The sequence below is a fragment of the Doryrhamphus excisus genome, chromosome 3 (assembly GCF_030265055.1).
Source record: "Doryrhamphus excisus isolate RoL2022-K1 chromosome 3, RoL_Dexc_1.0, whole genome shotgun sequence".
Classification (NCBI taxonomy): Eukaryota; Metazoa; Chordata; class Actinopteri; order Syngnathiformes; family Syngnathidae; genus Doryrhamphus; species Doryrhamphus excisus.
In genome coordinates this window covers 9179275-9205224 of record NC_080468.1, presented here as the reverse complement: position 1 = coordinate 9205224, position 25950 = coordinate 9179275, and the positions used below count along the sequence as shown (strand labels likewise).

At 42.0% G+C, this 25950-nt stretch overlaps 2 protein-coding genes and 1 long non-coding RNA gene across 6 annotated transcripts; 1 reads left to right on the top strand and 2 right to left on the bottom strand.

Annotated features, from left to right (window-relative positions):
- Window positions 1–7033: 7033 nt before the first annotated feature.
- Window positions 7034–12068, top strand: parla (presenilin associated, rhomboid-like a). Of its 2 annotated transcripts, XM_058065661.1 has the most exons (11): window positions 7034–7073; window positions 7224–7490; window positions 7966–8137; window positions 8350–8451; window positions 8537–8669; window positions 8746–8841; window positions 8926–9075; window positions 9518–9588; window positions 9658–9759; window positions 10009–10106; window positions 10176–12068. In XM_058065661.1, exons 2-11 carry the CDS (start codon window positions 7411–7413, stop codon window positions 10327–10329), a joined length of 1158 nt encoding a protein of 385 aa, XP_057921644.1. In that variant the 5' UTR covers window positions 7034–7073; window positions 7224–7410; the 3' UTR covers window positions 10330–12068. The 2 variants fall into 2 exon arrangements, with proteins under 2 accessions (XP_057921644.1, XP_057921645.1); XM_058065662.1 differs by lacking the exon at window positions 7034–7073 and having other exon boundaries at window positions 7196–7490.
- LOC131124832 (uncharacterized) lies at window positions 8274–11306 on the bottom strand. The gene is made up of 3 exons (XR_009128940.1): window positions 11237–11306; window positions 8530–8795; window positions 8274–8382 (listed from the first exon to the last, which is right to left on the bottom strand). It is a non-coding gene; the product is annotated as an uncharacterized LOC131124832 (long non-coding RNA).
- A 620-nt stretch (window positions 12069–12688) lies between the features above and the next one.
- Window positions 12689–25911, bottom strand: rc3h1b (ring finger and CCCH-type domains 1b). 3 transcript variants are annotated; one of them, XM_058065654.1, is made up of 20 exons: window positions 25756–25911; window positions 24358–24778; window positions 22882–23002; window positions 20546–20785; window positions 20293–20468; window positions 19895–20095; window positions 19612–19744; window positions 19368–19486; window positions 19145–19257; window positions 18818–19051; window positions 18368–18582; window positions 17876–18285; window positions 17622–17780; window positions 17351–17506; window positions 17013–17235; window positions 16826–16919; window positions 16645–16741; window positions 16257–16481; window positions 15770–15873; window positions 12689–15678 (listed from the first exon to the last, which is right to left on the bottom strand). In XM_058065654.1, exons 2-20 carry the CDS (start codon window positions 24586–24588, stop codon window positions 15522–15524), a joined length of 3408 nt encoding a protein of 1135 aa, XP_057921637.1. In that variant the 5' UTR covers window positions 24589–24778; window positions 25756–25911; the 3' UTR covers window positions 12689–15521. The 3 variants fall into 3 exon arrangements, with proteins under 3 accessions (XP_057921637.1, XP_057921639.1, XP_057921638.1); XM_058065656.1 differs by having other exon boundaries at window positions 16257–16454; XM_058065655.1 differs by having other exon boundaries at window positions 16826–16916.
- Window positions 25912–25950: the final 39 nt, after the last annotated feature.

Genomic DNA, 25950 nt, shown 5'->3' with positions numbered 1-25950 from the left:
GCCCTCGAGTCCAAATATTTGCCCACCCCTGGCCTAGTATGTGGTGATTCAATTCACATCACTATTCATAGATTCCGATATATCCCGATACTTAAAAACTGATTAGTACATTATAGACATTCAAAAGCAAAAGGTGACAATTTGTTATTGAATATTGAATATCTGTCACTGTTATCCGTAGAGCAGAAATTGTGCATGTTGCAAACAGCACATCAATAATGACTTCCACTGCAAATAGTTTTACAGAATGCAATTACAGTTAATATGAGAGCAACTCAATAAAAACAAGATATTTTTATGTTGTTTTTTTATTTTTCTATGTCCATTTTTTTTCATTATCCAGACATTGAATTTCAATTTCACCAACACTGTCTTAAACTTTCAACTTCTTAAACTTTGAACCCTTCGGCTTATACAGCGGTGTGGCTAATTTATGGCTTACAGTAGCTCTTTCTTTGGCAGGAGCCTATCACGAGCGATCAGTGCACTCACAACTAGCTTGTCAACCCACTCAGTGACATCTTTTATGACCACTAAACTCACACAGCAACTTAACACTAAAAAAGGAATACCTGACAAATGTAAAGACATGTACAAAACCTGTCAAATGAAAGAACAACTCTTTTTTCCCGTAATGCACTGCGGTTGAACAACACATTCATTGGAGCCCTGCAATGACATCAGCCTCCCTCTGGATCTGGGTTCCATCCATTTTCTATTCCGCTTGCCCTCTGATGTAACGCTTTTCTCAAATAAAATTCATTATGGGAAATCTTTAAAATGTTGTTTTATTTATTTTAAACTTGTATTGGTACTTGCATCTTGTTTGCAGAAGAAGCACAATTAATAATGTCGCCTCAAACACCCTTGGTCTCATGTTTTCACAGTGTTTTAATGTACACAGTGTAGATGAAAGGATGTTTCAGGTCAGCAAAATGTATCAACATCAGCAGCCATGCAAATAGGAAAAGGTCAGTTTAGGGGAAGATTGGGTGAGGGAAGGGGACTCAACACATAATGACACATAGGGTGATGGTGCTGAATATTCAACTCCGACTTTACTGTCCCTCTGCAAAATGAATCACCATTGTATGCAAAGACGGGATGCAAAAACAGAATGAAGGCAGAAGGGCGTTGAAGGCACTGTAGCAAGCACTAAGACGCAGCCCCAAAGGGTTTCCATTCATTTGACTGTTCCTGTCTTAACCTACGTGTATTTGAGCAGACTCTCATGTGTGTTTGATGACACTATGGAACGATAAGCCAGCTCTAGTTTCGCTTCTATACAGTAAATGCCTGTAAAGTGACCTTGTACGGATTTAAAAGGACTGTGAGCAATTGGTTCACAAGCTGCCTGGAGGGCGGCAACATTCTAACAGACTGCAAGCATTATATCCTGCCTCTTCCTGCTATGACTACACAAGTTAAAGAGTAGTTACCGGTATATTTATGGATTTGCAGGTCGCACTGTGGTTGAGTGGTTAGCGCACAGGACGAGTGGCTAGCGCACGGGCCACACAGCTACAAGACCTGGGTTCAATTCTACGCTCGGTCCGGGTACTCCGGTTTCCACCCACATTCCAATTGGCGACTCTAAATTGTCCATGAATGAATGAATGAATATGAGTGTGAATGGTTGTTTGTCTATATGTGCCCTGTGATTGGCTGGTGACCAGTCCAGGGTGTACCCAAAGACAGCTGGGATAGGCTCCAGCATCCCAGCGACCCGAGTGAGGATATCATAGAAAATGTATGGATTATTAATTTGATTAAAAAACATTAAATAATTTGACAGTCCGCCATTGTTAAACTGGTGCTGAGTTGCGATGTGAGGATGACTCACTATTTACAGCAATGCAGCCCACAGTGGCGCAAAAGAGAGGATTCCTAAGTATAAAATGGCCACTTGGATTATCTGGATAAAAATATTTGGATTCCAGCAATAATATTCTTCTGACATTACTATGTATGTACGCTGTATGTATTGCATTTTCTTAGCTCTCGGTTGAGAGAGCTTAGATGGGGCTATATGCATTGGGTCCCCTGGTTGCTGAGAGGGAGCCCACATTCATTTCATTTTCTTCCACTTATCCTCACGAGGGTCACGGGTGTGCTGGAGCCTATCCCAGCTGTCTTTGGGCGAGAGGCGGGGTCGCCAGCCAATCACAGGGCACATATAGACAAACGACCAACCCATGGATATTTGGAGTCGCCAATTAACCTAACATGAATGTGGAAGGAAACCGGAGTACCCGGAGAAAACCCACGCATGCACGGGCAGAACATGCAAACTCCACACAGAGATGCCCGAGGGAGGAATCAAACGTGGGTCTCCTCGCTGTGTGACCTGCGTACTAACCACTTGCAGCCAATGTTACAACAATGAAGTCAAAATATTATGGGAATAAAGTAATGGTAATGGTTTTATTTCATTTGAACATGCATCAGATTACAATTGAGTGCATCCCATAATCAGTTCACAGTTCCACATGTCCAAAAGGAGTAGGAAGAAGCAAAGCTTATTAAATCCTACCCCTCCATCTGGTACTTTTACAATCAGTAACTGTTACATTTGTTCACTTCCTGCTTTCCATAATACAGTTTAAGGTTTGTTTGTTTTTTTTGGTTTTTTTTTAATCATGTACCTTGTACCAAAGTACGAGGTGATGACCATACAATGACATAGTGGGTACCATAGTAACTGCCAATATAGAGACAGTAAATAAAGTAATAACGTAATGGGACACACATATTTTCCTAAAGGTCTTGGGGATCATCAAGATGTTTTCTGGCAAAATTGAGACGAGCCTTCAGCAGTGGTTCTTGTCTTGGAACTCTACCATGCAAGTGTTTTTTTTTATTTTTTTATTGCTCTGTGTCATTCTTATGGTGGAGTCATGAACATTGACCTTAACTAAGGCAAGTGAGGCCTGCAGTTCTTTGGATGTTGTTGCACGGTGTTTTGTGACCCCTTGGATGAATTAATGTCGGTTGGCCAGCCACTCCTGGGAAGGTTCACCACTGTTCCATGTTTTTGCCATTTGTAGATAATGGCTCTCACTGTGGTTTGCTGCAGTCCCAAAGCCTTACAAATGGCTTTATAACATGACATGGGGCGGTCACATTTTCACACAGGGCCGTGTAGGTTTGGGTAGTTTTTACTCCTTTAATAATAAAGTTTTATTTAAAAACTGTATTTGTGTTCACTTGTGTTGTCATTGATTAATATTTACATTTGTTTGATGATCTGAAACATTGAAGTGTGACAAACATTCCAAAATCAGGAAGGGGGCAAAGACTGTATATCACAAAGCTGAGATGAAGTTTTTTCTTGGAATATATAACTTCTTAGCATATATCCTAATGTGTAGTTTACAAGATCTCAAAAGTGGCCCCTTGCATCCTTTCATTTTCTTTATGTGGCCCTTGGTGGATAAAGTTTGGACACCCCTGTTATAGATGCACCAGTCAGAACAGTCACAAGGAAGCATTGTGGCAAAGTTACATCGCAAGGTAAGATATAATTTAGCTACTTCAAAGTTAGTTAGTTAGTTAGTTACCCACAAGCACTTTATAAGGTGTAAGCGTTAATTTCTTCATGATATTTCACTTCAGGTTTTTGCTTGCTGCACAGCCTTAAGACCATGCTGATATATGTCTTGGTATTAAAATTCCCATGGGTTGGTTAATCGAAAGCATTTATTGACGAGTTGGAGATGCTAGTAAACAAAAGTCATTTAAAAAATAGGACTGAGGGTTACAATTAGAGAGGAATTAAGTCAAATATATGTAATCACAAAGCACTTTACACATTGAACCATAAGAACCGCACCCTTGGTGTGGTTACAGAAAACCATGCATAGCACCTTGGGGCAAGAAAAGAATTCCTGCTAAGGAATAAGCCTCAAACAAAACCAAGACATTGTGTTTTCTGTTTTCGTATTTGTAGAGTAAGTGAACTTGAAATAAGCAGTAGCGATAGTGATAGTTTCACCCTCTGTCGTGGTTAAAATAGCTTCAATTGAACTACATATTTGTAAGTCCAGTCACAACACAAGGGATTAAAATCCATAGAAATAATACATACTGTGGTAAACAAGAGCATGGGCTCTCAATGCTACTATTCTCTTGCGCCATGGAGACAGAAATGTAAGCAAGTCTTGTCCATGTACACTCATCATTTACATTGAGTAACAAAGTGAAGGGAAAGAGGGAGCTGTTCAGATAATAGTGGTGCTGCAGCAGTACACTAACATCCCGATACAGGATTCCTGATGCAGACAAGCTTGTGCATGCAGTCTGTAATGTGGACTTGTAGGTGTGAGTGTTTCTTACCGGCGTTTTTATCACCCATGTCCCCTTGTGGTGCAGAAGTTTAAGAGACCGTTCCTGGATGCTCCCAGACTGGGATTCTGTCCTTGCTTCCTCTGGACAGAAAGAGCAGCCTCAAGTCAGGACGTTTATTTCAATAAATGCAGAGTGCAAAATGACCTCCTCCTGGCCCCCACCACCCTTGTGTGGAACCCACTGAAGCACATGGCAGCACCCACAGGAAGGAGGAGGGGTTTGTGACGCTGGGCTGAGGGCTCAGGTAAAGGCTCTCTCTTTTGAGCTGTGTGTGTGTGTGTGTGTGTGTGTGTGTGTGTGTGTGTGTGTGTTGAATGAAAAGCTGCTCTAATATCACACATCAACACAAATAAGACCATAATTATGATTTAGACAGAAAACATAAAACCATAAATGTTATATTCCCTGTCCACCAACACAATATCCCCATATAATCTGTAATACTTTTATTAACACATTATTAAGACATTTGTCAAAATTACATTTATGTCCTGTCTCTGCCATCTACAGCATCTCTGACCACACGCTCAAATGCTGAAACCTTAGCACAGGCAGGTGATATTTTGCTGAGGGATATCAATATTTAATGAAAGAATACAATCAATAGATGCGTCCTGAGCCATATTGTGCTAGTTATTTGATATGGTGGTAGAATTCTGTCAGCAAGGGTGTACAGTACAGTATATTGAACAGTGGATTAGAAATGTGTTGTGCAATGGGTTTGAGTAAAAAGCTCTTAAAAGGAAGTGACCGGTGTTGTGTAATCAATTTGCATTCGTGTGAACTGCTAGACCTTAAGCACACAAAGGCCTTACTGTGTTTTTTTTTTTTTTATTAAAGTGCCTCTTGTAATCTATTGCATTTTTAATCACGAAAAAAAACATTCACAGAAAGCATTTTGCACTTGAGTTTTGAGAGGGTGATGATGTTGTCATGCAAAAATAACTTTATTTTGAATGCCACTGTGAGAAATTCACAATACAAACACTGCAACCACAGTGCAGTAAAGGGAGAGTGGGGGGAAATGACAGAAAACAAGCGCCAGTGTGTTAATATCCAACGGGCTCATTGATCAGTGTTGGAGAAAGCTCCCTGTCAGCACTTGTGGGACGCAGCGATAACAGCTCGTGTTTCCTCTGATGTCTAAAAAAAGGACAGTGTAGCCGGTAGCAAGTCTCAAGGCTAAACGGTGTTCTGTGTCATGCTTGGGACAGTGAATTTAAACAGTAAACAGCTAAATGACATGGATGAGGTCTGAGTGACATGATGACCCTGTTCCCGCCACCAGCCAACACCAGCTGGCGTCGGTTCACTTTAAATCAATGAGAGGACCTATGAAAGAGGACACCTCTGCTAGGGAAAGATTCCACATTGATCACAAAAGGAACTTGAACTCTTGCATAGGTTTTGACATCATTCATAAAGAAACAACTGAACACATAATACAGTCATATCAAAGAAATGTTGTTATTATTATCACCCTTGTTTTAATTGTTCTCCAATCACTGTCATCCCTCATCATGTTTCTCCTCTGCTCCACCGCCATTGTCCTGCTCTGACCCAAACCTGCACTCACAGGATAATATCCCCAATAGGATATCATCTAACTTGACAGTGTGTCCTTGGGCCCACACAGCAGCAAAGGCACACTGTTGCCCTTTAGTCACATATGTACAGTATATTCTAATACATGCACAGATTACTACACTCTATACAACACTCTTGCATCCAAAAACAATGATCTCATACAAGCACTGGTTTGCAGTGTATGCAATTTTTTTATGCAAGTGTATTGCAGATCCAGGATTGGAGGTGAGCCTATAGCTTCTCTGCGGACACTGCAGTGCAGCTATATAGGAACTTCTTCACCTAATTCCAGAGTCAATGGCGAGCTTGTGAGAAGTTTGTGGAACTTGTCCAGATGTCAATAGCAACACCCAGTGCCATCAATACTGCTCACTTTTGAGGTCTTCTGCTGCTTTCTGTCATGTTTTCATTTTAACAAAGCCTAGCATGTTAGTGTGTTTGTACTGGTCAATCATGATTAAACAATTATATGCTGTACGTGCTTACCACTGACAGACCGTAATTTTAATAAATTTGTCACATTTTTTCTAGAATAATCTTGATGTTCTACACTATATTACAGAAAAAAATTGAAGAATATTATTTTTAATTTCTACTAGTAAGATTGAACAAAATGGATATTAAAACAACATGTATTAATAATTGCAATGTACAAATAATAATTAACAATTAAAAGTATATATAAGTACAATATACAGTGTACTATATTCAGTAACTGAAGCTGAGGCACGCATTTATGCAAGTGTTAATTTCCGCCACAAGAGGGTAGCAAAGTGTTATTCCTAGTGGGGGAGGGGGTCCACAAAAAAAACAATGCTGCCTTCACCAACATCACTACGCTCGATTTTTAATAAATATAAAACAAACTACTGAAACATATCTGACCAAATGGTGTATCTGGATAGTTTGCTACATAAATAGTACTTAAAATGTGGATTTCCTTCTTCTTTAACTTTACTTTGTTTTGTACGATATTTATATTAACCTTCCACTGATATGCAGTTATCGGAGCCCGCCCATGAGTCATGAACGCAACATCAGATGAAATCATTCGGTGCAGGCGGAGCTTCCAGTTGAGTTAAAACACCCAAGGACATTAGACTTGGATACGGATAACCAAACATTAACGCATCAGAGTGGTAAGGAAGAGTGGTGGGCGGGGCTAGTCTGAGTATAAACTTATACATACAGTTATATATACACAATTGATAATTATATCTGTAAACAAAACTATTTTTAAAAATGTAAATGCTAAAACTCCATGACACATACTTGTCTCTGTTTTGAAGGATCTTGAAAAATCCGGTATTTTGGACGGTTTATTAGTGCAATTAATGGCTGAGCAGTGTGCCGAGGACATACTATTTCCAATACAACGTTTCTGGAGTCTGCTCACCATCATGGCGGCCAAACACTCACAGAGGATACTACGGAAGTGACTTCCGAGTCAGATGCCCTTGGTAAACACTAACAAACATGGCGTGGAGAGGATGTATCGTGAAATGGGCTCCAACAAACTTGATTATAGCTAAAAATGTAGCTCCTCGAGCTTCCAGGTAACTAAATAATTACATAGCGGTCGTATGAGAAGAGTATGAATGAGAGAATGTTTGTGATTAGTTGACAGTACTGTCATGCACTGTACTGTACTGTTTAACGTATTTGTCCTACTGGTGTGGTATACGTTATTTAAGTCCTGTGGTGTGTGCGAATCACCTTGGGGTTTAGCTGGCATATCTTAGTGACCAATTCCACTTGGAATTCCACTGAATCAGTTACTGAGCTGTTGCATAGCTGTGGTAATTATTGTACTACTGAGTTTTGTTTGGGTTTTTTAAGTAATGAAAATGTACTGATAAGCCGTAAGGAAATTGCAGAGCAAACATTCACACTCGCATTCAAACCTATTTAGGAGTTATTAATTGACCTAACATGGCTCTCTTGATATTATAGGTTGCCGACCCCTGTCCAAGGTAACGCAATGACGTTCCTGATTAATCTATAATGTTTGTTTGTTTGTGCTTCAAAAAGAGTACATCCTTACAACCAAGTGAAGCGTGGATTCCGCCATGAAGCTAAAAAGCCAGAAACAAAGAAAGGCAATATCAACCAAGAAACACACAACGCTTCACCACCAGAACCTCCACCCCGCCCTACTGTCCCCCTACAAAAGCTGTTCAAGCCCCTGATGTTCACAGTGGGGGTAAGTCTTTGCATAATACCTAGAATAGCAATAAATAAATGTCAGCATACTACATGTACTTCAAAGTGTTGATTATACAGGCCCAGCTGGCTAATGGGTATCAGGAATATAAATGTGAATAGTCTGTTTGTTGCCGCTTGGTAGTCTTTTATTTTACATATTTTTGTCTGTCAGATTTCAATATGATGTGGTGAGGTAATGTTCAGACTCAGTTTACAGGTTGCTCTTTTGGTGCTGCTGCCATCCTGCAATATGAGACCATCAAGTCAAGAGTTAGAATTCTACGAGATGAAGAGTCGGACAAATTCCTACAGGTGATGTTTGAATGACAAGCAACACTGTCCCACTATCAGTGTTGCTTGCTAGATGTCATTGAACATCAGGATATTTACTTGCCAGGGCTCCGCAGACATGGTGCACTGGCATGACTGGTGGAACCAGCTGACGGGCTTCCAGCGCCAGCTCATCCTCCTCATGTCCATCGCGGATGACCTCTGGAGCAGCCTCACTGAAGGCCAAAAAACTGTTACAGGTGCTCCACCATACTTTATTGAAGTGATGCGACATTTCGTCTGGGTGTGGGGGTTTTCATGGTGGCTGTTCTGCAGGTATTATTGCGGTCAACGCTGCAGTCCTGTGTTGCTGGCGGATCCCTTCACTACAAAGAAGCATGCTGAAGTATTTCACATCCAACCCAGCCTCCAGTGAGGAGCTCAGCAGAAAATGTGTGTTTTCTAATGAGAAATGGGAGATACATTAACACTGTGTGCTGTTTCTGTGTTCACCAGAGAGGCAATGCCTTCCCATGGTCCTCTCCTGTTTTAGTCACTACTCCATCATCCACATGATGACCAACATGTATGTTCTGTGGACATTTTCCTCAGGGATAGTCTCCCTTTTAGGGAGGGAGCAGTTTGTCGCTGTCTACATGTCTGCGGGTAAGTCTGCAATATGGAACATCTTAACCTCATGGCATTCAAAAGCGTCTGTCTATTAGGCACATAGATATGTTATTGTCATTACACACAGTATACCACGAAACCTGGTTCGGTGGCGCCATTTCCATTTGTATCAGCATGTAGACATGTTAAAGCATCTACGCTTACAATGTTTAAGATTTTAACCATTTTAAAGAAATGGATATTAAAATATACAGTGCAGTGATCGTGAGGTGCAGCAGGCTTTGAGCTGTGTTGAGTCGGGAAAACAATATTATATATAGTGTTACCTTGCTACATCACGGTTCACCTTTTGTGGACTTGCCGTTTTGTTTTTGTATGTGCAAGTGATGACATTTTGCATCCATATGTGCATTCAGTAATTGAACGGATGATTGTCTATGGCAGAAAGACTTCTAACCACGTTGTTATTCCCCTTTAGGTGTGATTTCCACTATGGTTAGCTATGTATGGAAAACCTTCTCTGGACGCATCTATCCTTCATTAGGAGCGGTGAGAGACTTTTCTTGCATATGAACTAATCAAGGACAAGAATGAATGTTAGACCTGTGTGCACATCAGTCAGGTGCAGTCATGGCAGTGCTGGCTGCGGTCTGCACGAACGTGCCAGAAGCCAAACTGGGCATCATTTTCCTCCCCATGGTGTCCATAACGGCTGGAAATGTGAGTGGAACACTGTGTGCATTCTACACTTCTACATACACTGTTGTAGGCAAGAAATGTATGATTATGCGAGTATGCATGGTTGTATAGGGCACTAGGATTTCTTGAAATCGTGTAAAGAATCATAAAATTGCCTAATAAAAACTGAAACTGTTACATTAATAACGTAGTTCAAATGGCATCTGTGACTACATTTCATAGGGCCCTCATTGTACTTGATGCAGTTCCCTTCTGCTTGCCTCTCTACAGGCTTTCAAAGCCCTTGTTGCTATGGATACAGTTGGGCTGCTGTTAGGATGGCGACTGGTCGACCATGCAGCACACCTTGGAGGAGCTCTCTTCGGCGCGTAAGTTTTTTTTTTTTTTTTACTCAAAAAAATATCCTCATCACTGAGCGTGTATTTGTTACGGTACAGCTGGTACGTCACATACGGTCACAAACTGATCTGGAGCAAGAGGGAGCCTCTGATCCAGATCTGGCATGACATTCGCTCTCCTGGAGGTGGTGGATCCAGACCTCGAGGCGGCCCAAAGACTGATGGGAGAGGAGGGCCACACAGACCTAACTGACACTTTCACTCAAGGACATTTAGGGTAGCAGTCAATTCTATTTAACAATAAATGTTACACTTCATCCAGGACAAGATTTCATTGGACATGAAAACATTTTGTGGACAGTTGTTTTGCATTACTGTGAAGATATTTTTGGTCTCTCCTACCGCTTTACTCGCTAACAACTATAGATCTAAACAAAAAGCATCAGTCAGCATGACCAAGAGATATGCTGTCTGTTAAATTTTGATAAACGCAAGACAATTTTCAGGTTGTTCCATTCAAAAAGACAGTTAAGTGTCATTTGAACTGATTTTTTTTATAAATATCATAATATTGTCCAGTATGAAGAACTGGTCACCAGTCCAATATGCAAAAGGCTGACAACTACATCAGCGTTGCCAACTTGACACCAACCCCCTCTTAGCAACGTATTTTTGTTGCAACTTTTGTTTGAGAGTTTCTTGTATTTAGGGACTTAACAGTGAAAGCATGTATTGTTCTGAAGCTGTGGCTGTCAGCAGTTCCTGTGTGAATGTTCTCTGCACCATTGCAGCAGTGGTGTAACAATTTGTTTTAATAACGATTCGAATCGCATCCCGATTTGTGGTTGCTGATACGATTCAGGGACGATATTGGTTCATTTAAAATGATACAATCCTAAACGATTCAATAACTTTTTAGCCAAATAAAGACCAGGATACTAGGCAGTGCGGGTAAAGTTCAATCAGGTATAAATGATGAATAATGCTGACATACTTAAGAATAAATTACCAAAGAGTACAAAAAAGTAGTTGAAAATGCAATACAAAATCAAAATGAATAGAAATAGCTTGCCATGAATCATTATTTACTTTACATTGTGCAATTCAAACCTGCAGTTTGCACCCACAGGTGACGGACATTATGCAAATGAATTTCTCACCTAATCAGAGCAGCCATATGAAAGAACGGTGCAGCAACTCACAAGTAATGTGGCCTCCTTGTGTCTTTTGCCGCTGAAAGGGTTGGGATGGTTCTTCCGTCTTGACGCACTTAACAGACACTGAACGTGGTGTGGGCTTATTGTAATCTTGCGAGGTTATGACAGTTGGCGGGCAGCAGTGTAAGGAAACGTGGTGATGCAAAACAAGTAAATGTGTGACAAAACTAAACAAGCAAGTGCGCGCCATTTACCACTTCCGCGTACGTATACTTGCACGCCCACCTGTGCTCACGTGACTTACGAAACACTTGCTCTCCACCAGACTTATAACCCCTCTTGTACAAGTAGGAGCACGTATGTGTTTTAACTTGAATACGCCGCGCTGGCTGATGACGTCAATGCTACTGGACCGTCGAAAGGCTACAAAATGTCATTACTTTGCATATTCATTAATTATCCTCACGAGAGTCGAGTGCGTGCTGTAGCCTATCCCAGATGTTTTCGGGCGAGAGGCGGGAGTCGCCAATTAACCTAGCATGTTTTTAGAAAACCCACGCCTAGCATGCACAGGGAGAACATGTCATCTCCACACAGAGGGTGGAATTGAACTCAGGTCTCCTTGCTATGTGGCCTGTGTGCTAACCAGTAGGCCACTGTGCAGCCGTACTTTGCATATTGTCTCCATAAATGTCACTTAAAAGGTGTAGGAGTAGAAATACTGAATGAAGTGAATTAACTGGCCAATCAAATCAACTACAATACAAGACCCAAGACGGCCACATATTTCGAATAAGGTGCCTTTAAAGGAACATTTAACGTCTTTATCATTAAAAGTGCTAAGAAAAACACATATGTGTTAAGCTTTATTTCTTAGGATTGATTTGCCACCTCTCTACAGTAGAACAAGATCCAGCCCCCCTCGAGGAGTTTGGTTCCAGAACCCAAACTGTGGGTCGAAGTGAGTCCAACTATATAGTCGAAATGTCTCAACCTCATGCATAAGTTCAGGCAATTTCCCCACCAGAGAAGTGACATTCCACGTCCCAAGAACCAGATTTGGCCGTTGAAGACCAAGTACCCGCCCTCAACCACCACCCAAAAACACAATGCACCGGACTCTTAGGCTTGACCCCACAGGTGGTAGGTCTACGAGGGGGGGTTCTGATATTGAGTGGGCATAAATTCCCCCACGGCATCGTGGGTTTGATATTTCCATTTGGCTTTGGTTACCATGGCAACACATCTGTCCTGACTCCATCCCTGCTTTAGCACCCTAGTGCAACATTGACATGATTGTGTGCATTTTAACATTTTGAGAGCTTGAAGCAGCCACATCAAGTGAAAGAAAAGCCAGTCAAATATAGTCATATTAAAAAAATACTATTTTCAAAAATCTGTACCAATTAGCAATATTTTATTTTTATTTGCCGTAATACAAATGACACACATAACTCAAGAGTTAATCTCCTTTAATATTTCCCCCTCAGCTTGGAATCACTGTAGTACATAAGTTACATTTTGTTGCCTCAAATTTCACAGGTTCACTTTTTTTTCATCTTTAAATTTCCAGTTTGACTTCCTGCTCGTATCAAACAAACTAACAAAACAACAAAAAGCAGATTGTATTATACAAAAATGCAAACCAATTTTCACACAGTGAATTCTCTTACAAAGTCAAAATGGCGTTATAATGGCTACATCCACATTGGAGGAAGATAATTCTAGACATTCCTTAATGGAGTATAATATACATATAAAAACTTTTTTCTTCTTGCTGAAATCAAACCGGTACCTTAATTTAAGAGATATTTTACAAGGGGAGTAATCATATAAAAAGCCATTAGAATTTGCCCACAAAGCCGGGAATAAAACGCAAGCCTCAAACAGCAGTAACAGGGTTCAGTGGTCAAAAGAGAAAGTGTGGGGTGGGGGGGCCTTCACTGGTTATCTCAATGAGGGGCAGTAGGCAGCAGTTGCACTCTGAAACAATAGCAACACACGATTAAAGTCAACGCATTTTGCCATTTACTACACAGTAGACGCCCCCCAAATGTTGACATTGAATGCAAGTTGTCAAAAGCTAAAGGTGTTTGAAACTCTTGAGTCAGGCAGACTTTGCATTCAGACCGTTTAGCACTTGAAGATCCGGAGGAACACAATGTCAATGTCGCCCGAGTACTCTTGATTTAAGACTTTGCAGGTCAGAATATTCATTCAACTATCGTGGAAACCAAAAGAAAAAGAGAAGCTATAAATCCAGCTAGCTCAATAACATTTCAGTGGAACAAAAAATACCAAAAAAAATAAACTTTCAAAAAGGTGAACATCAGATTCGAATAGGACGTCACTCAGTCATGCCAATTAGGATTTAATATTTAGTGATCAGACAGCGTAAAGGAACATTTAAGAGGATCTGAGGCTAATCTTTTTAGTAAACTTCCTGTATATCCTCTAAGGGGGATTTGGTAAACCCCCCAAACCTTTCTAATACCTTAACATCTCCATCCAGTACAGCACAATTTGAGGGCAAAAAAGTAAATAAATTTAAAAAAAACAAAACTGAGGGTACATTTTCTACAAACTAGCACACACACACTAACTCCATCGTTTTTGCCCCCCAAAGTTACAGAATTGTCATGTCTTCTTTGGAAGCATAGTCTTATCTTTGTTTGAACACAAAAGATTAAGTGAACACACGTCAATGCACACAGAAGTCCTTCATCTGGGAAAGGATAAAGTCTGTGTTGGCAACCAGTGGACAGAAAACAAATTCAATCATGAAAAACAAAACTTAAAAAAAAAACAGCTTGCTGATTCTAAAAATAGAGATCATTTAATATAAATGCTGAGCGAGTAGAATAAGAGGTGGCACGTTAATAGTGCTTTAGTATATTAATGTATGTATACATACTTGTATGTATAAGTGAGCCGTGTACCTAAATAAATGTAGCCGGTGAGAAGATCGGCCAGAGGATTGAGGTGTGGTTAAAATGGAAAAAAAGGGGGGGGGGGGGCATGAAAAGGGCATGAGGCGGTGGTTAAGAGATCCAGACGGACACAAAAACATTTGCGTCGACATTTAACGGGCTCATCCTACGACTTGAAATTGTGCTGGGTGTCAGCAGTAAACATGTAACAGAGCACGAGAAGAGTGGTGATGGTGATGACAGCACTGGAGAACATGTGAGTGCTGATTAACTTGTGCTGTGAATCATGTCTATTGTGAATGCTTTACATTTCCTTGGAGATTTTACTACTTCCCTGACAGCGAGGAGGACACAAACAGCCTTCAGTCGGCCCCCAAAAGCATAATGTAAAGCATGAAAACAAATTCCAACAAAAAAAGACACAAGAGAAGGCAACTTCATAGAAGTTAGGCGAACAAGTGGCAAGATAATCCCAATGGGGAGGCTTTGTGAGTGGCCAGATGAGAAGCTCTGGGAGGGAAAGGCTCAACTAGCGTCATGGTGTTTTCACCTTTTACCCTGATGCAGGAAGATGCAGCCAGCCTGTGGATGTGCATTCAGCTTTTTCTTTTTTTTCCCCGAGTACTGTGATTTTTCCTGTCACCACAATGAGAAGCAGTCATTCCCTTATCAAGAAGATGCAATCTTTAAAACAGAATGCTTCCATTTAAATATTTAATAGTGATGTTAGGTATGAAAAAGACATAGCATGAGTTCCTAAAAATGCATTCATTTACAAAAATAATAAATCGTGCTTCTTGTGGCAGCCAGTGTGTTGCAAACATGACTTGCAGGTGACGTGCTTTCCCTTCCCAGACCATCTGGATCTGTACAACCACTTTGTTTTAGGATTCTGGGGGTGAGTACCAACGAGCATGCTGCTGTCTCCTCCAGTGCCATCACCAGTCAATATTCCTGAGCATGCAACGTGATAGGTCTTGCTTGCCTCTATAACCGTTTATTAGAAATCTGGAGTGGGGATGATGAATTGAATACTTCTGAATAAAGTAACAGCGCCACTGTCAACATCACCACCCTATTCCTCTTCCTGATATATTGAATGTGAGCCTTGTTAAATCTAGATTTCAAAAAGGGAGGAAAAAAAGAGAAGGAACAACAAAAACACACAAGAAATGTTATCATATGCCCTGGTTTCCAGGCAAGGAAAGTCATTAAAAAAAGCTCATTCACAGAACAAAAAGAAAGAAAATTAATATCACGGCAGATACTGCTCATCTTCTAAATAGAATGTGTGTGTGTATGCCTGTGCATGCTTTTCAACATGTGTGTGTGTGTGTGTGTGTGTGTGTGTGCACTGCTTAAGAGCAGGAATGGACAACTCCGTTCTTCTGCATTTCTGACCCAGCCACCACTGTGTCAGAACACAGGCTCAACGTAGACGTCTTGTTTGCCAGCGACAGCATGGACCCGCCCACTGCACCTTCTTGCAGAATACTAGAGCCGTTTGACACCTCACTGTAGCCACAAATAAAAGGAAAAGACAGTTGAAAAGAGGAGCTGCTTGTGATGGAGAGGTGAAAGAAGTAGAGATTTGTCTTTTACTGACCCAAGAGCAAGGGAGATTTCTTCAAGCTGAGTCTTGTGCTCTGGTTGTCCATTCTCTGCAGGTTTCATCTTATACTGCTGGACCTCATGGGCTACTTGGGTCTCCTGGAAATAAAAAGTTTTTTGCCAATCTGAATGTAGAACTAATTGAAAAATTCATCTTTAATTAACCTATTATGCAAATTGACTTTTTCTGTGTTATAACAGGAATATGTGCCCCAACAGCTTGTTTATGACCAACAAATGTGACAATTTTTTTTATCAAAGGCCATACAGTGAACCAGAGCATTCAGAGTTGGCAACCTATACCATCAAGACCCATTTAGCCTCCTTGTCCAATAGCCTGTAGCCACAAAACATTCCACAGCTTAATTTTAAAAATTAAAAACTTCAATACTTGTTGAAATACTGTACAATGTCAGCCTTTGCATTAGGTTTGTACTCCAATTAACCAAATAATTAATTGCAGTCATTGTTGTCATCCTTACCATAGCCATTTCTCGAGTCCTTTTCCCAATCTCTCTCTCCACCTGGTGGAGCTCCAGGCTTAGCTGTTCACTGGAAACAGTCGCTGCACTTGCACCCCCTGCAGGCCACTTAGGCTGCTGCTGTTGCTGCGACTGAGAAGCGACTGACTGGCCTTGGCTACTGGGCACGAGCTGGCCTGCCAAGGCACTAGCTTCTCTCTGTAGCAATAAAGAGTTATTGGCAGCCTGCAATAGGGAGAGTGAATGTCAACACAAGAAAATAAAGTTTCTGGTAATATTTTGGAAAACCCTTTAACACGTCACCAAAATGACTTTGAATGAACTTAGAAGTGAAATGGAAAATGCCCCGTTTCAAACGCTTAAAAGCAGCTAGCAGAGAACTTTGTACCTCCATGCTGTGCATCTGCGTCTGTTGGTTGATCTGCTGGGTGACCTGCTGCAGCTCAATCTTCAACTGTTCTCTGTCCGAGGCTGCCATGGGTGGGCTATGAACAGGAGTCAGGAGTCAGCGACACATGAGATTTGCAGAACGATTTTGATTTTCAAGAGAGAAAAAAAACTGGGCTCACCGCTCAGTGAAGGATCCCTGAGATGAAGAGGTCGTCTGGTGGGAAGGGTAAGAGGCTCCACCCCATCCTGGATGACTTCCATATGTGTATTCTGCTGGAGTGAAATCATTCACAAATATATGAAGTGAAACTGCAATGTGTACATGAAATAATGCAGGCAGATTGGTGCAGAGACAACAATTCTTACCAGGCATAGCCATGTGTTTAGAGTTTGCATTCTGGGGGGTGGTGGCCATGGCTTGGACAGGACCAGTTGTCTGGTAGCCTGTCTTGGAGGTGCGGGAGATGGCACCGAAGCGTGACACAGTGGGTTGAGGACCAAACGGAATAATGGGGTCATCATCCTTGACCTCCGCACCCCTGTGGGGAGCCTCCAGTGATGGTTCCCTAAGAACCTTCGCATCCACATTCTGGCAGACGGCAAAGAAAGGAGTGTAGGAACAGAAATGTCATCAGTTCAGCTCCAAGATGTTGCTTTGACTCGGTTATGTGTTTGTAGTATAATGGACAAAACGCTGAACTCACCATCATCTCCATGGCACCAGGAACTATAACATCCTTGGGTTTGGCATCCTTGGTGCCAATGTAGGAGCTAATGGTATCACAAGACCAAGGAGAATACTGGCCAGCATAATCTGGCTCTCTGCATTTCCTGATGGTCTTGGAGGTCTCATCACCAAACTGCAGACAAAACAAAAACAGTTAAATTGGAATGTACTGTAACTGATGCAGCCAAACCAGCCAAGTGTGCAAGATAGGACGTAGTCTGGTATAAGTCAAATGCCATTGTACTGACCTCAGGAGGGTAGTCACTGGGAAAGGGATGGGAGAGAGTGGGGGAAGCTGCGAACGGTGGAGGGGAGATGACTTTCCTTTCCTCCAGCTGGGATAGCAGCTCCTGGCGACGGCGGTGTAAATAGTCCAAACTGGGCTGAGACCCGCTATATGATGGCCCCTGTAAAATGGAACAAAGACATTGTTGCTCAGGTGTGTGTGGTTACTTTGCAAGAATGTCGATTTTGTATGGATTCATGATTCACAATGACTCACTCTGACATAAGTCCTCATGGGCTGAGGTTGCCCTCCTGGTGCATAGTAGCCATCTGGTGGGTATCTATCCCGTACATTAGGCTCTGGATGGTAAAGCGAGTTAGCCTGTCCGGCTGACGGTGGGGCAACATCCAATGGTGTAGAGCTCATCCTGACAAGACTTTCCCTTTGAGATGGGTAGGGCTGTGGGGGAAGTGGCGGGCCAGCGTAGGTCCCGTGGCGCCCTCGGTCATAGTGTGGTGGGTGAGGGTAGGAAAAGGGAGGACCAGAGTGGGGGGGTTGATATGGACGCTCTGGCGGACCATAACCAGTGTATGGGTCATGGTAAGGGGGTCCTGACTCACTGGGGGGTGGGGGATTACGGATGTAATCCCGAGAGACATACTGTGGTGGCTGTTGGTAGGGATACCCTGAGAAATTTAAATAATTGATAAAGTAAATTTTTAGAGGTAACTTAAAATAGATGTACACCAGTCTGTAGCTGAATCTCACCTGGTGGGTATTGTGAGGTCTCATACTGTGACGCAGAGGGCGGGGGGCGTGTTCCAGAGTAAAACATCTCAGGGAGCTGTGGCTGTGGGTAAACAGGTGAACCTCGGGCGACAACGGGAATCTGCTTAACCCCGGAGAGGTGGTCTGCAGTCATCCTTGGGTGAGCCATGGCATGAGGTGGCAGAGGCATACCAGTTTTGGGCACAGGGTCCAGGCTACAAATATAAAGGGTTACATTTAATATGACAAGTCCACAGTCAGTCAGTAAATGTCCTCTTAGTGGGTCTACACAAACTGGCAGGTGAGCACATGCACCGGTTGTCACTAAAAGTGAACTAATAAACAAAATAGAGAAAGTCAACTAATACACTGCACCAGGGAGTGATCAGAAGTATAAAAAGGCATCCTGCACCCCACATGACCCAACAGTATTGGGAATATTATACTCACGGGTCTGGTGGTGATCCTGGGACACTTCCTCCGTCCATCTTGATGGGCTTCCGCAGAAGTTCATACGGAACCGTATCTGCACCACGTGCGATGAGTTGGGGCAGGGAGGGTGCGACGCTCCCATTGGTGAGTGGTGAAGGCTTCCTGGTCACTGCTACATCAAGGGGAAGGCCATCATCTGGCCCTCCTGAACCAGGGAGGCGTGCTGCCAGACGTTTATTCATCTTTCGATACCTAAATACACAAATCGCAGTGAAGAAATTTAAAAAATGTTAACCCAGTGAAGACAAAAACATAAATTCAACCACATTAAACTGTCAGACTAACTTCTCCAGTTCTTCCTGAGAGTGAGCAAAGGTGCAGCTCGCTCCACGGGGACAGCCTCCCTTCAGCTTCATGTCACGACACATGTAAGTCTTGTACTTGCTGTGCTGAGGAGGCTGAAGACAGTGTATTAATGATGAATTAATCTTACTATATAAGTGGATAAAACAAATGTGTGTAATATATGCAGCTTCTATTAAGAAATTAAAATTAAAGACTGACTAACCTGCTGAGGGTCAGCCCCTTTCTTGCTGTGGTTCTGGATGAAGTCCACAAGGCCGTGCACTACAGTCTTCACTGCAACCAACCCCTTCTCGAGCTGCTCCCACGTGGGAGGGGGAGCGTCTGGGAAGAGAAATCAGGAAAGCAGACATTTTATTTAAATACTGCAATTTCATACTTGAGCAGTTCTGTGCTGAATAGATCATAATTTTGTCCTTTCTGCATAAGTGATTTAGCTTCATTCTTACCAGGACTGGGATCAATGTTCGCAAGCAGTTCAAGGTGAGGCCGCAGCCTGTTGAGGTTGGCTGGGTCTCCAGTCCTCTGAAGGGCAATAGTTAGCTCTTGGACACTCTGAGCAAAGGATGCTGGAGTCTGCAGCTATGTAGGTCAGAGAGAAACAGGGAGTTACCACATCTGTGGTTTTATGCTTGGCAGGCGGCCTTATCAAATATACATTGAAAGGCGAACAGAACAATGAACATATATAGTAAAAGTATACCAGATGAAAAAGCATATGCACCGACACACCTTATCTATGATGGACTGCATATGCGACTTGTGCGACTGATCCCCATACAACAGAGACGACCACTGATCGGGGGCGATTCGCAAGCCGCCCTCCATGGCAATTTGAACAATCTGAGAGTCGTGCTCACGCCGCAGAGCTTCATAAGTACGGAACTCCTCCTTCAGTTGCATGAGGGATGAATCTTCATCACGTTTGGTCACCTAGGAAAACCCAAAATACATTATGTAAATTATTAATTTGGATTTCAAAAGGGCTCCTGATTACCAAAATGCTATGTCGATCATAACCACAGAATGTCATGCTCAAATAAAATAAAGTGGCACTAAGTTGCAGACACAATTTACCACACATGTTTTGAAAACTTCTTCTGGTTTAAAAAAAACAACAACAAGTGTACCTTAAAGCAGGAGGCCCTATAGAGGAGCTGCACCACGTGGCCAATGCTCGTCTTTGAGGCCTGGGGGAAGCGAGGTTCAAGCCTCTGCACTACAAAGAGAACCAACACCTTCCGGGACAGAGCCGAGCCATCCTCCAGTGCCAGAAGGACCAGTTTCAGAGCCTCCTCTTGCATCGCTTAGGGAAGGAAACAAAGGATTGATTATAATGTAGACTTCTTTATGAGGAAATGTGTTAGGTCATGAGTAATTTACCTGGTCCAAGAAATTGACATCCGCGTGCACGTACAGCAGCCCACAGATTGGAGGACAACTGCTGTGGGTTCTGGTGCTGCAGAATGAGTTCTGTGACTGTTCGTTCACCCAACGAACGTGCAGCTCTCATGGCCCTGACGCGGCCCTCCTCCTCCACCAACTGGCAGTGGACCAGAGTGACCAGTTTCCTCTGCATCGGTCGGCTCAGCATGCTTTGAGCCGTGCTGCTCAGACCCACCCCTGAGAACAGACATCGAGTCACTTCCCTGATCTCCCAATCAGCATCAACCACAAAATGATAACCAATGGTGAAATATACCGCTGAATAAAACCAAGGTTGGACTAAGAGATTTAATGTTATTCTCAATGGAACAAATACATGGGCCCATAGATTACAAACAGATACCACTTAGGTGGAAGGATGAGCTAGTTGGACTGATAACACTCTGACACCACGGAACAGAGCACAAGCCTGAGCAATGTATTTGGCTTGTCCCAGGGACACAACAAGTGACTATGTGGAGGGAGCAAGGATCGACTGGGTTGATGAGGGACTGAACATAGACCAAGCCTTGTTATCAGCAAGAAGAAGTAAATGTTCTTTTTTTGTTTTTTTAATGCATGGGTAAATATTGTGTAACCCACAGTACTTAACTTCTGCATTTCAGATTTATGGCATGCAAATATCTGTACACACCACTGTTTGAGCTGCTGGCGCCTCATAAAATCACCTAATTATCAAAATGAATGAATAAAATAACATTAGATAATATGATCAGTCTGAGAAAGACTCTCATTCTCACTCTGCAGTGCCCTGCCCTGAGGGAACGCATTGCACTAAATGTTGATGTCAAAATGCAGAAGCCACCTTTGTGCCTAGTCGCATTAATTTGTTTCACATTACTTTTACTACTGGACGTTATCACTTCATGCATGGTTACAAATAAAAACACTTTCTGGTACAGTGAAGCAGTTAATGCTGACGTTTAAAACTGCATTATAATATTCACAGGCATGTACTTTGGCCTTGTGTGCACACTTTCATATCATATTGTTTTGTTTGTTTAGGGTGTTTTACCTGCAGTGTCAGAGTTGACTCAGCAATGCCGCTCTTACGCGCTGATAATAACGATTTACATGGTTGTTTAATGTTTCCTTTCACTTTCACATGACATAAAGCAGTCATAGTAGGGGGTGAGAGAAGCTGTGTCACAGCGTGCCAATGCCATGTTTTCACAGACGACTGTCGGCATCAGAATGAAACTTCTTGATTTTGAAATACGACGGATTTGACCTCTTTACAGAGACAAGCTTAATGTACATATATGTACATTATGTACTTGTATGCATGTGCATGTTTTGGATGAATCATGTAATGATCTCATCACAAGACACGGCCATGTCAGCTTCTCGGTTAGTCCTTAAATGTAATGTAAAATTAACTTATCACATGCGCTAATTGACATGACTCAGTGGATGGGCATGCCGCTCAACCAGACACATTTCCAAATGCACGAACTGGGTGCAAGATACTTGTCATTATATTGTTATGAGATCTCATCTCTTGATATCACTGCAGGCCAAAAATAAAACTGGCATCTCAAAAACAAGACTAAATGTGAAGGCAACTTGAATGTCAAGGGATCATAACAAAGGGCAAACAAGTACATCTGTGTGTGTTGAGTGGAGTCCAAACGATTTATCGGTGGGCCAATTAATCGGGCCGATTATAATGTATCACCGATTAATCAATTTGGTGAATATTTAAGAGATAATACATTTTTTGCTGGCGCTGTGTCTGCCTCACTCACTTCGCTGCAGGAGAGGAACAACGAACACAAAGTACTTTTTTTTACACCATGATAAAGCTGTGAATTTATCAAATATAACACTACATTTTAGGGCCACACTGTGTGGGCCTGTCAGGGAGTTTTAGAACACATATTAGCGTTTTAATGAAGTATAAGTGTAAATAGCAGCGACACATCCACCACTATCTATTTATTTTGATTAAACATGCACCGGAATCACCCGTCTGCCTGGCTGGCACTTGGCCTATGTGACCAGATACGCATCACATCTTGTGTTGATTTTCATTGTTTCTTATTATCAAGTCAATGACAATAGCCTGTAAAATGTGTAGTCAATTGACAACACTGTGTCACATGGTAAGCATCTGTGACAGCCTGTGTGATCACTCACTTATCAATCTCATTCCAGTTTCTGCTATTTTTGTTTACATGTCTGGCTGGCGGCACCTAGCTAGTTTGTTTTTGTCGGGAAAGCTACGAGGATTTCAAAGTGTCACTTAACAATGTTGCTCTAGTTGGGCCTACCTCGTGTGTTGCTGAGGGGTTTCAGGTAGCGGGCCAGCTCCTCCACACACTGCCTGGCCTCCTCATAATGCTGAGAGTCCTCAGGACTGGTAATCAAGGTAACTGGCTGAGCCTTAGGAACCTGCACACAATAAGAAATCAAAGTGGATCAGAGCAGAAAGCTTTAAGAATTTAACCAAGACGTTTGGGTGTGTCTGATGAACTTTTGTCCTTTCAATCAGATGTGAGGTCACAGGGCACTGATGTTGGACTGAAGATTGACGTCAGTTGTACCCCAATTTTCAATACTTCGTTTCAAAAGGTCAGAAAAAACAAATGTACAAAAACCAGGGTATTTTTGCTCATAGAAAATGTAAATCCAATTCCAAATCCAAAAACAGAATCATATGGAAATGGCTGGGTAGGAAAACCGAGGACCCACCTACTGTATTTCATCCCAAAAGTGCTTAATGACAGATTTGACCAAAAGGTCTTGGCAAGACAAAGAACTATGATTCAGGTGGAATAAAGGGCTCTATTCCAACTTCTGATTGATTATGAAGGGTGTATATACTATTGCCTCGTGTAGTGTACATCATGAACACCTACAGTAATACATCGGCAGAGATAAGTGACACAACTACTGAGATCGTGCAACATGTGTGGCTACATTCCTAACAGGAAACGAAAGGAGGAAAAACATGATTTAATAATTTATCCAGTGGCTGTAAAAACAGGTCCCTCCCTCTATTGGCCATGTACAGCACACATTTGTAATTCTATGTCTGTGTTTTACATACTGTAGCTGTAGGTCAATGTCAGTTGCAAAATGATGTGGCTATGCTAAGCATATTAAATCATACCCCCCCCCATCTGTTACTGTTAGTTGTTTTGTTTTTTACACATACAGAAGTGTAAGGTAGTGTAACCATATAGTGACATAAAGGTGATTTCTTTAAAACCGTAACTATAATTATCAGATATAACCATCAAAATTTCGATATATAATAACAAATAAACACAACAAGACTAGTTCCAGACTCCTCTTCCTTGTATTTTGCAAACATCAATTGCTTTTGTTGTTTCTTGAATTGGCTCATCCTTGTGCATTTTTTTTTTTGTTATGATGGAGACAGTTTGACCCCGTTACAGATTATTTCCATCTCCATCACTTCCAATGGAAAAACTCCAAAAGCATGTGCCCATTATATTTTCAACTATTCAGCCTATTCCTGAATACTAAATACAATATTTTTGTAAAACCTCATATTAATACTTCAAGTCTCCACTTTAATTACATCGTGCATCCAGGGTAAGATCTTAAATGTCATTGTCCACATCCTGTTGGGGGCTGAAATGTCTCAATTTGGACAAATTGGTCAAAACTGAAGATAAAAACTGTGGCGCCATATATTCCATGTACGATAAAGTGACACATGATTGAGACGGGGAGAGGGTGAGGGGGCTAATGTGGAAACAAGTAAAGCCGTGACTCACCTGGCCTCCCACCAATTGCAAGAGGGCCGTGTTGACAGGTAGCTGCTCGATGTCCGTGCTGATGGCCGTCTGGTCAAAGGGACAGGCCTTACGGTGCAACTTGTTCAGGCACATCTTACAGACAGTGTGTCCGCAACCCAAACTGATGGGCCACCGAACAGTCTCCTCAAAAGTCTGCGTGCAGATGGGGCATAGCAGGAACTCTGTCCACTGTGGCGCTTGAACTGGCATGATTACGGTTTTTATGTGGATGGGACGAGTGTGTGTGTGAATGTGTATAAACTATGACACAGAAAAAAATAGAATAATAATAATAATATATGAAAGATTCCACTGGAATCAAGATTTTTTTCTTTAGAACTCAATCGTTCTTAAATGTCCTCACACATTGTGGATTTGGGGTCACATCACACGATGAATACTGCAGGAAAAAAAAGAAATAAAACATGTTACAATCGCTCAAACTGCAAAAATTAGTACTGAAAATGGCATACTCACAACAAGTAATTGGCAACACCCGGCTCTATTTTTAACGCCGCGTTGAGTATTTATAGAGACAAATACCAGGCTTGAGATATGCGATATTGAATTATAAATCGGAGCAAATAACAGGGAATAATAACTAGTCTCAGAACCAAAACAACTGCTTGTGTGGCCTACTAAAATCTAGCTGCTCACCGCTATGGCTATGGACAAAGGGTGCTTGCATTAGCTAACATAGCCTCTCAACGCTATCCCTAACTTGTTATGATGGCTGACGTTTGCTAATAGAATTAAAGTAGCATTAAGCCACAGGTACGCTTTGATTGTAGGCTCAATTTGCTTACTGTCGTGACTATCGTGTCACACGTACCACATGTTTAACTGATAAAAAGCTGTACTGTACAGACTTACGGCGATTAGCATTAGCATGCTAATGCTATGGGTGGCTATCTTACCAAGCAAGCGAACGTCGTCTAACATCTGAAGTTACTGACTATGCTTAAATATATACCGAATGCAAATAACATTGTCATTTACTTTAAAAAAAAATAAATGGGCAGTCAGCGAATATTAATCAAAGCAAGCTATGGATTAGGAGTGTGATACAAAAAGTGAAGCCATTTGGCTAAAGAGATTATGTAACATTGATTGCCAATGTATCGTAATTGTTTTTAAAGCTGCATTTTTACCAAACATGCCACACCGTGAAATAATCTGACCGTAGACGCTAGTATATTGGGTGTTTTCCTGCTAACAAAAATACTTGAGTTGCTGTGCTGAGCAATAAATGCTAACATGCTAACGAACGAGCCTCCCAGTGCTAGAAGGCTGGCAACATCACTAATATGCCCCAAAAACACAACACACAGCTCTTATTGCGAGCGAACGTGGTTCGCTATTGCCACGACTACTCACTCATTCCAAACGACTTGGAAGATGTTCATCTTTTTTTAAGAAAATGCGATATTTCCTTGCCATGTCGACTGTGCAGCTCAGCCGCTGCCGAGGTTTGGGGAGGGTGTCAACTCCAGTAGCTAGTAGCCGGTTACAGCTAGCTGGGGCAAGTGTGTGTGGATAGGAATGGGCTAAGGGCGCCCTCTGGTGGCAAAA

What these genes read in the sequence shown, in the direction of transcription:
- parla (XM_058065661.1), top strand. Translation starts at nt 7,411, where the DNA reads ATGGCGTGGAGAGGATGTATCGTGAAATGGGCTCCAACAAACTTGATT. An exon ending in GTAGCTCCTCGAGCTTCCAG is followed by an intron (nt 7,491 to 7,965) that starts GTAACTAAATAA and finishes TGCTTCAAAAAG; the next exon opens with AGTACATCCTTACAACCAAG. An exon ending in CGCTGTCTACATGTCTGCGG is followed by an intron (nt 9,076 to 9,517) that starts GTAAGTCTGCAA and finishes ATTCCCCTTTAG; the next exon opens with GTGTGATTTCCACTATGGTT.
- rc3h1b (XM_058065654.1), bottom strand. Translation starts at nt 24,588, where the DNA reads ATGCCAGTTCAAGCGCCACAGTGGACAGAGTTCCTGCTATGCCCCATC. An exon ending in TGCAGTCCATCATAGATAAG is followed by an intron (nt 19,745 to 19,894) that starts GTGTGTCGGTGC and finishes TGACCTACATAG; the next exon opens with CTGCAGACTCCAGCATCCTT. An exon ending in AAGGGGCTGACCCTCAGCAG is followed by an intron (nt 19,258 to 19,367) that starts GTTAGTCAGTCT and finishes CACTGTCTTCAG; the next exon opens with CCTCCTCAGCACAGCAAGTA.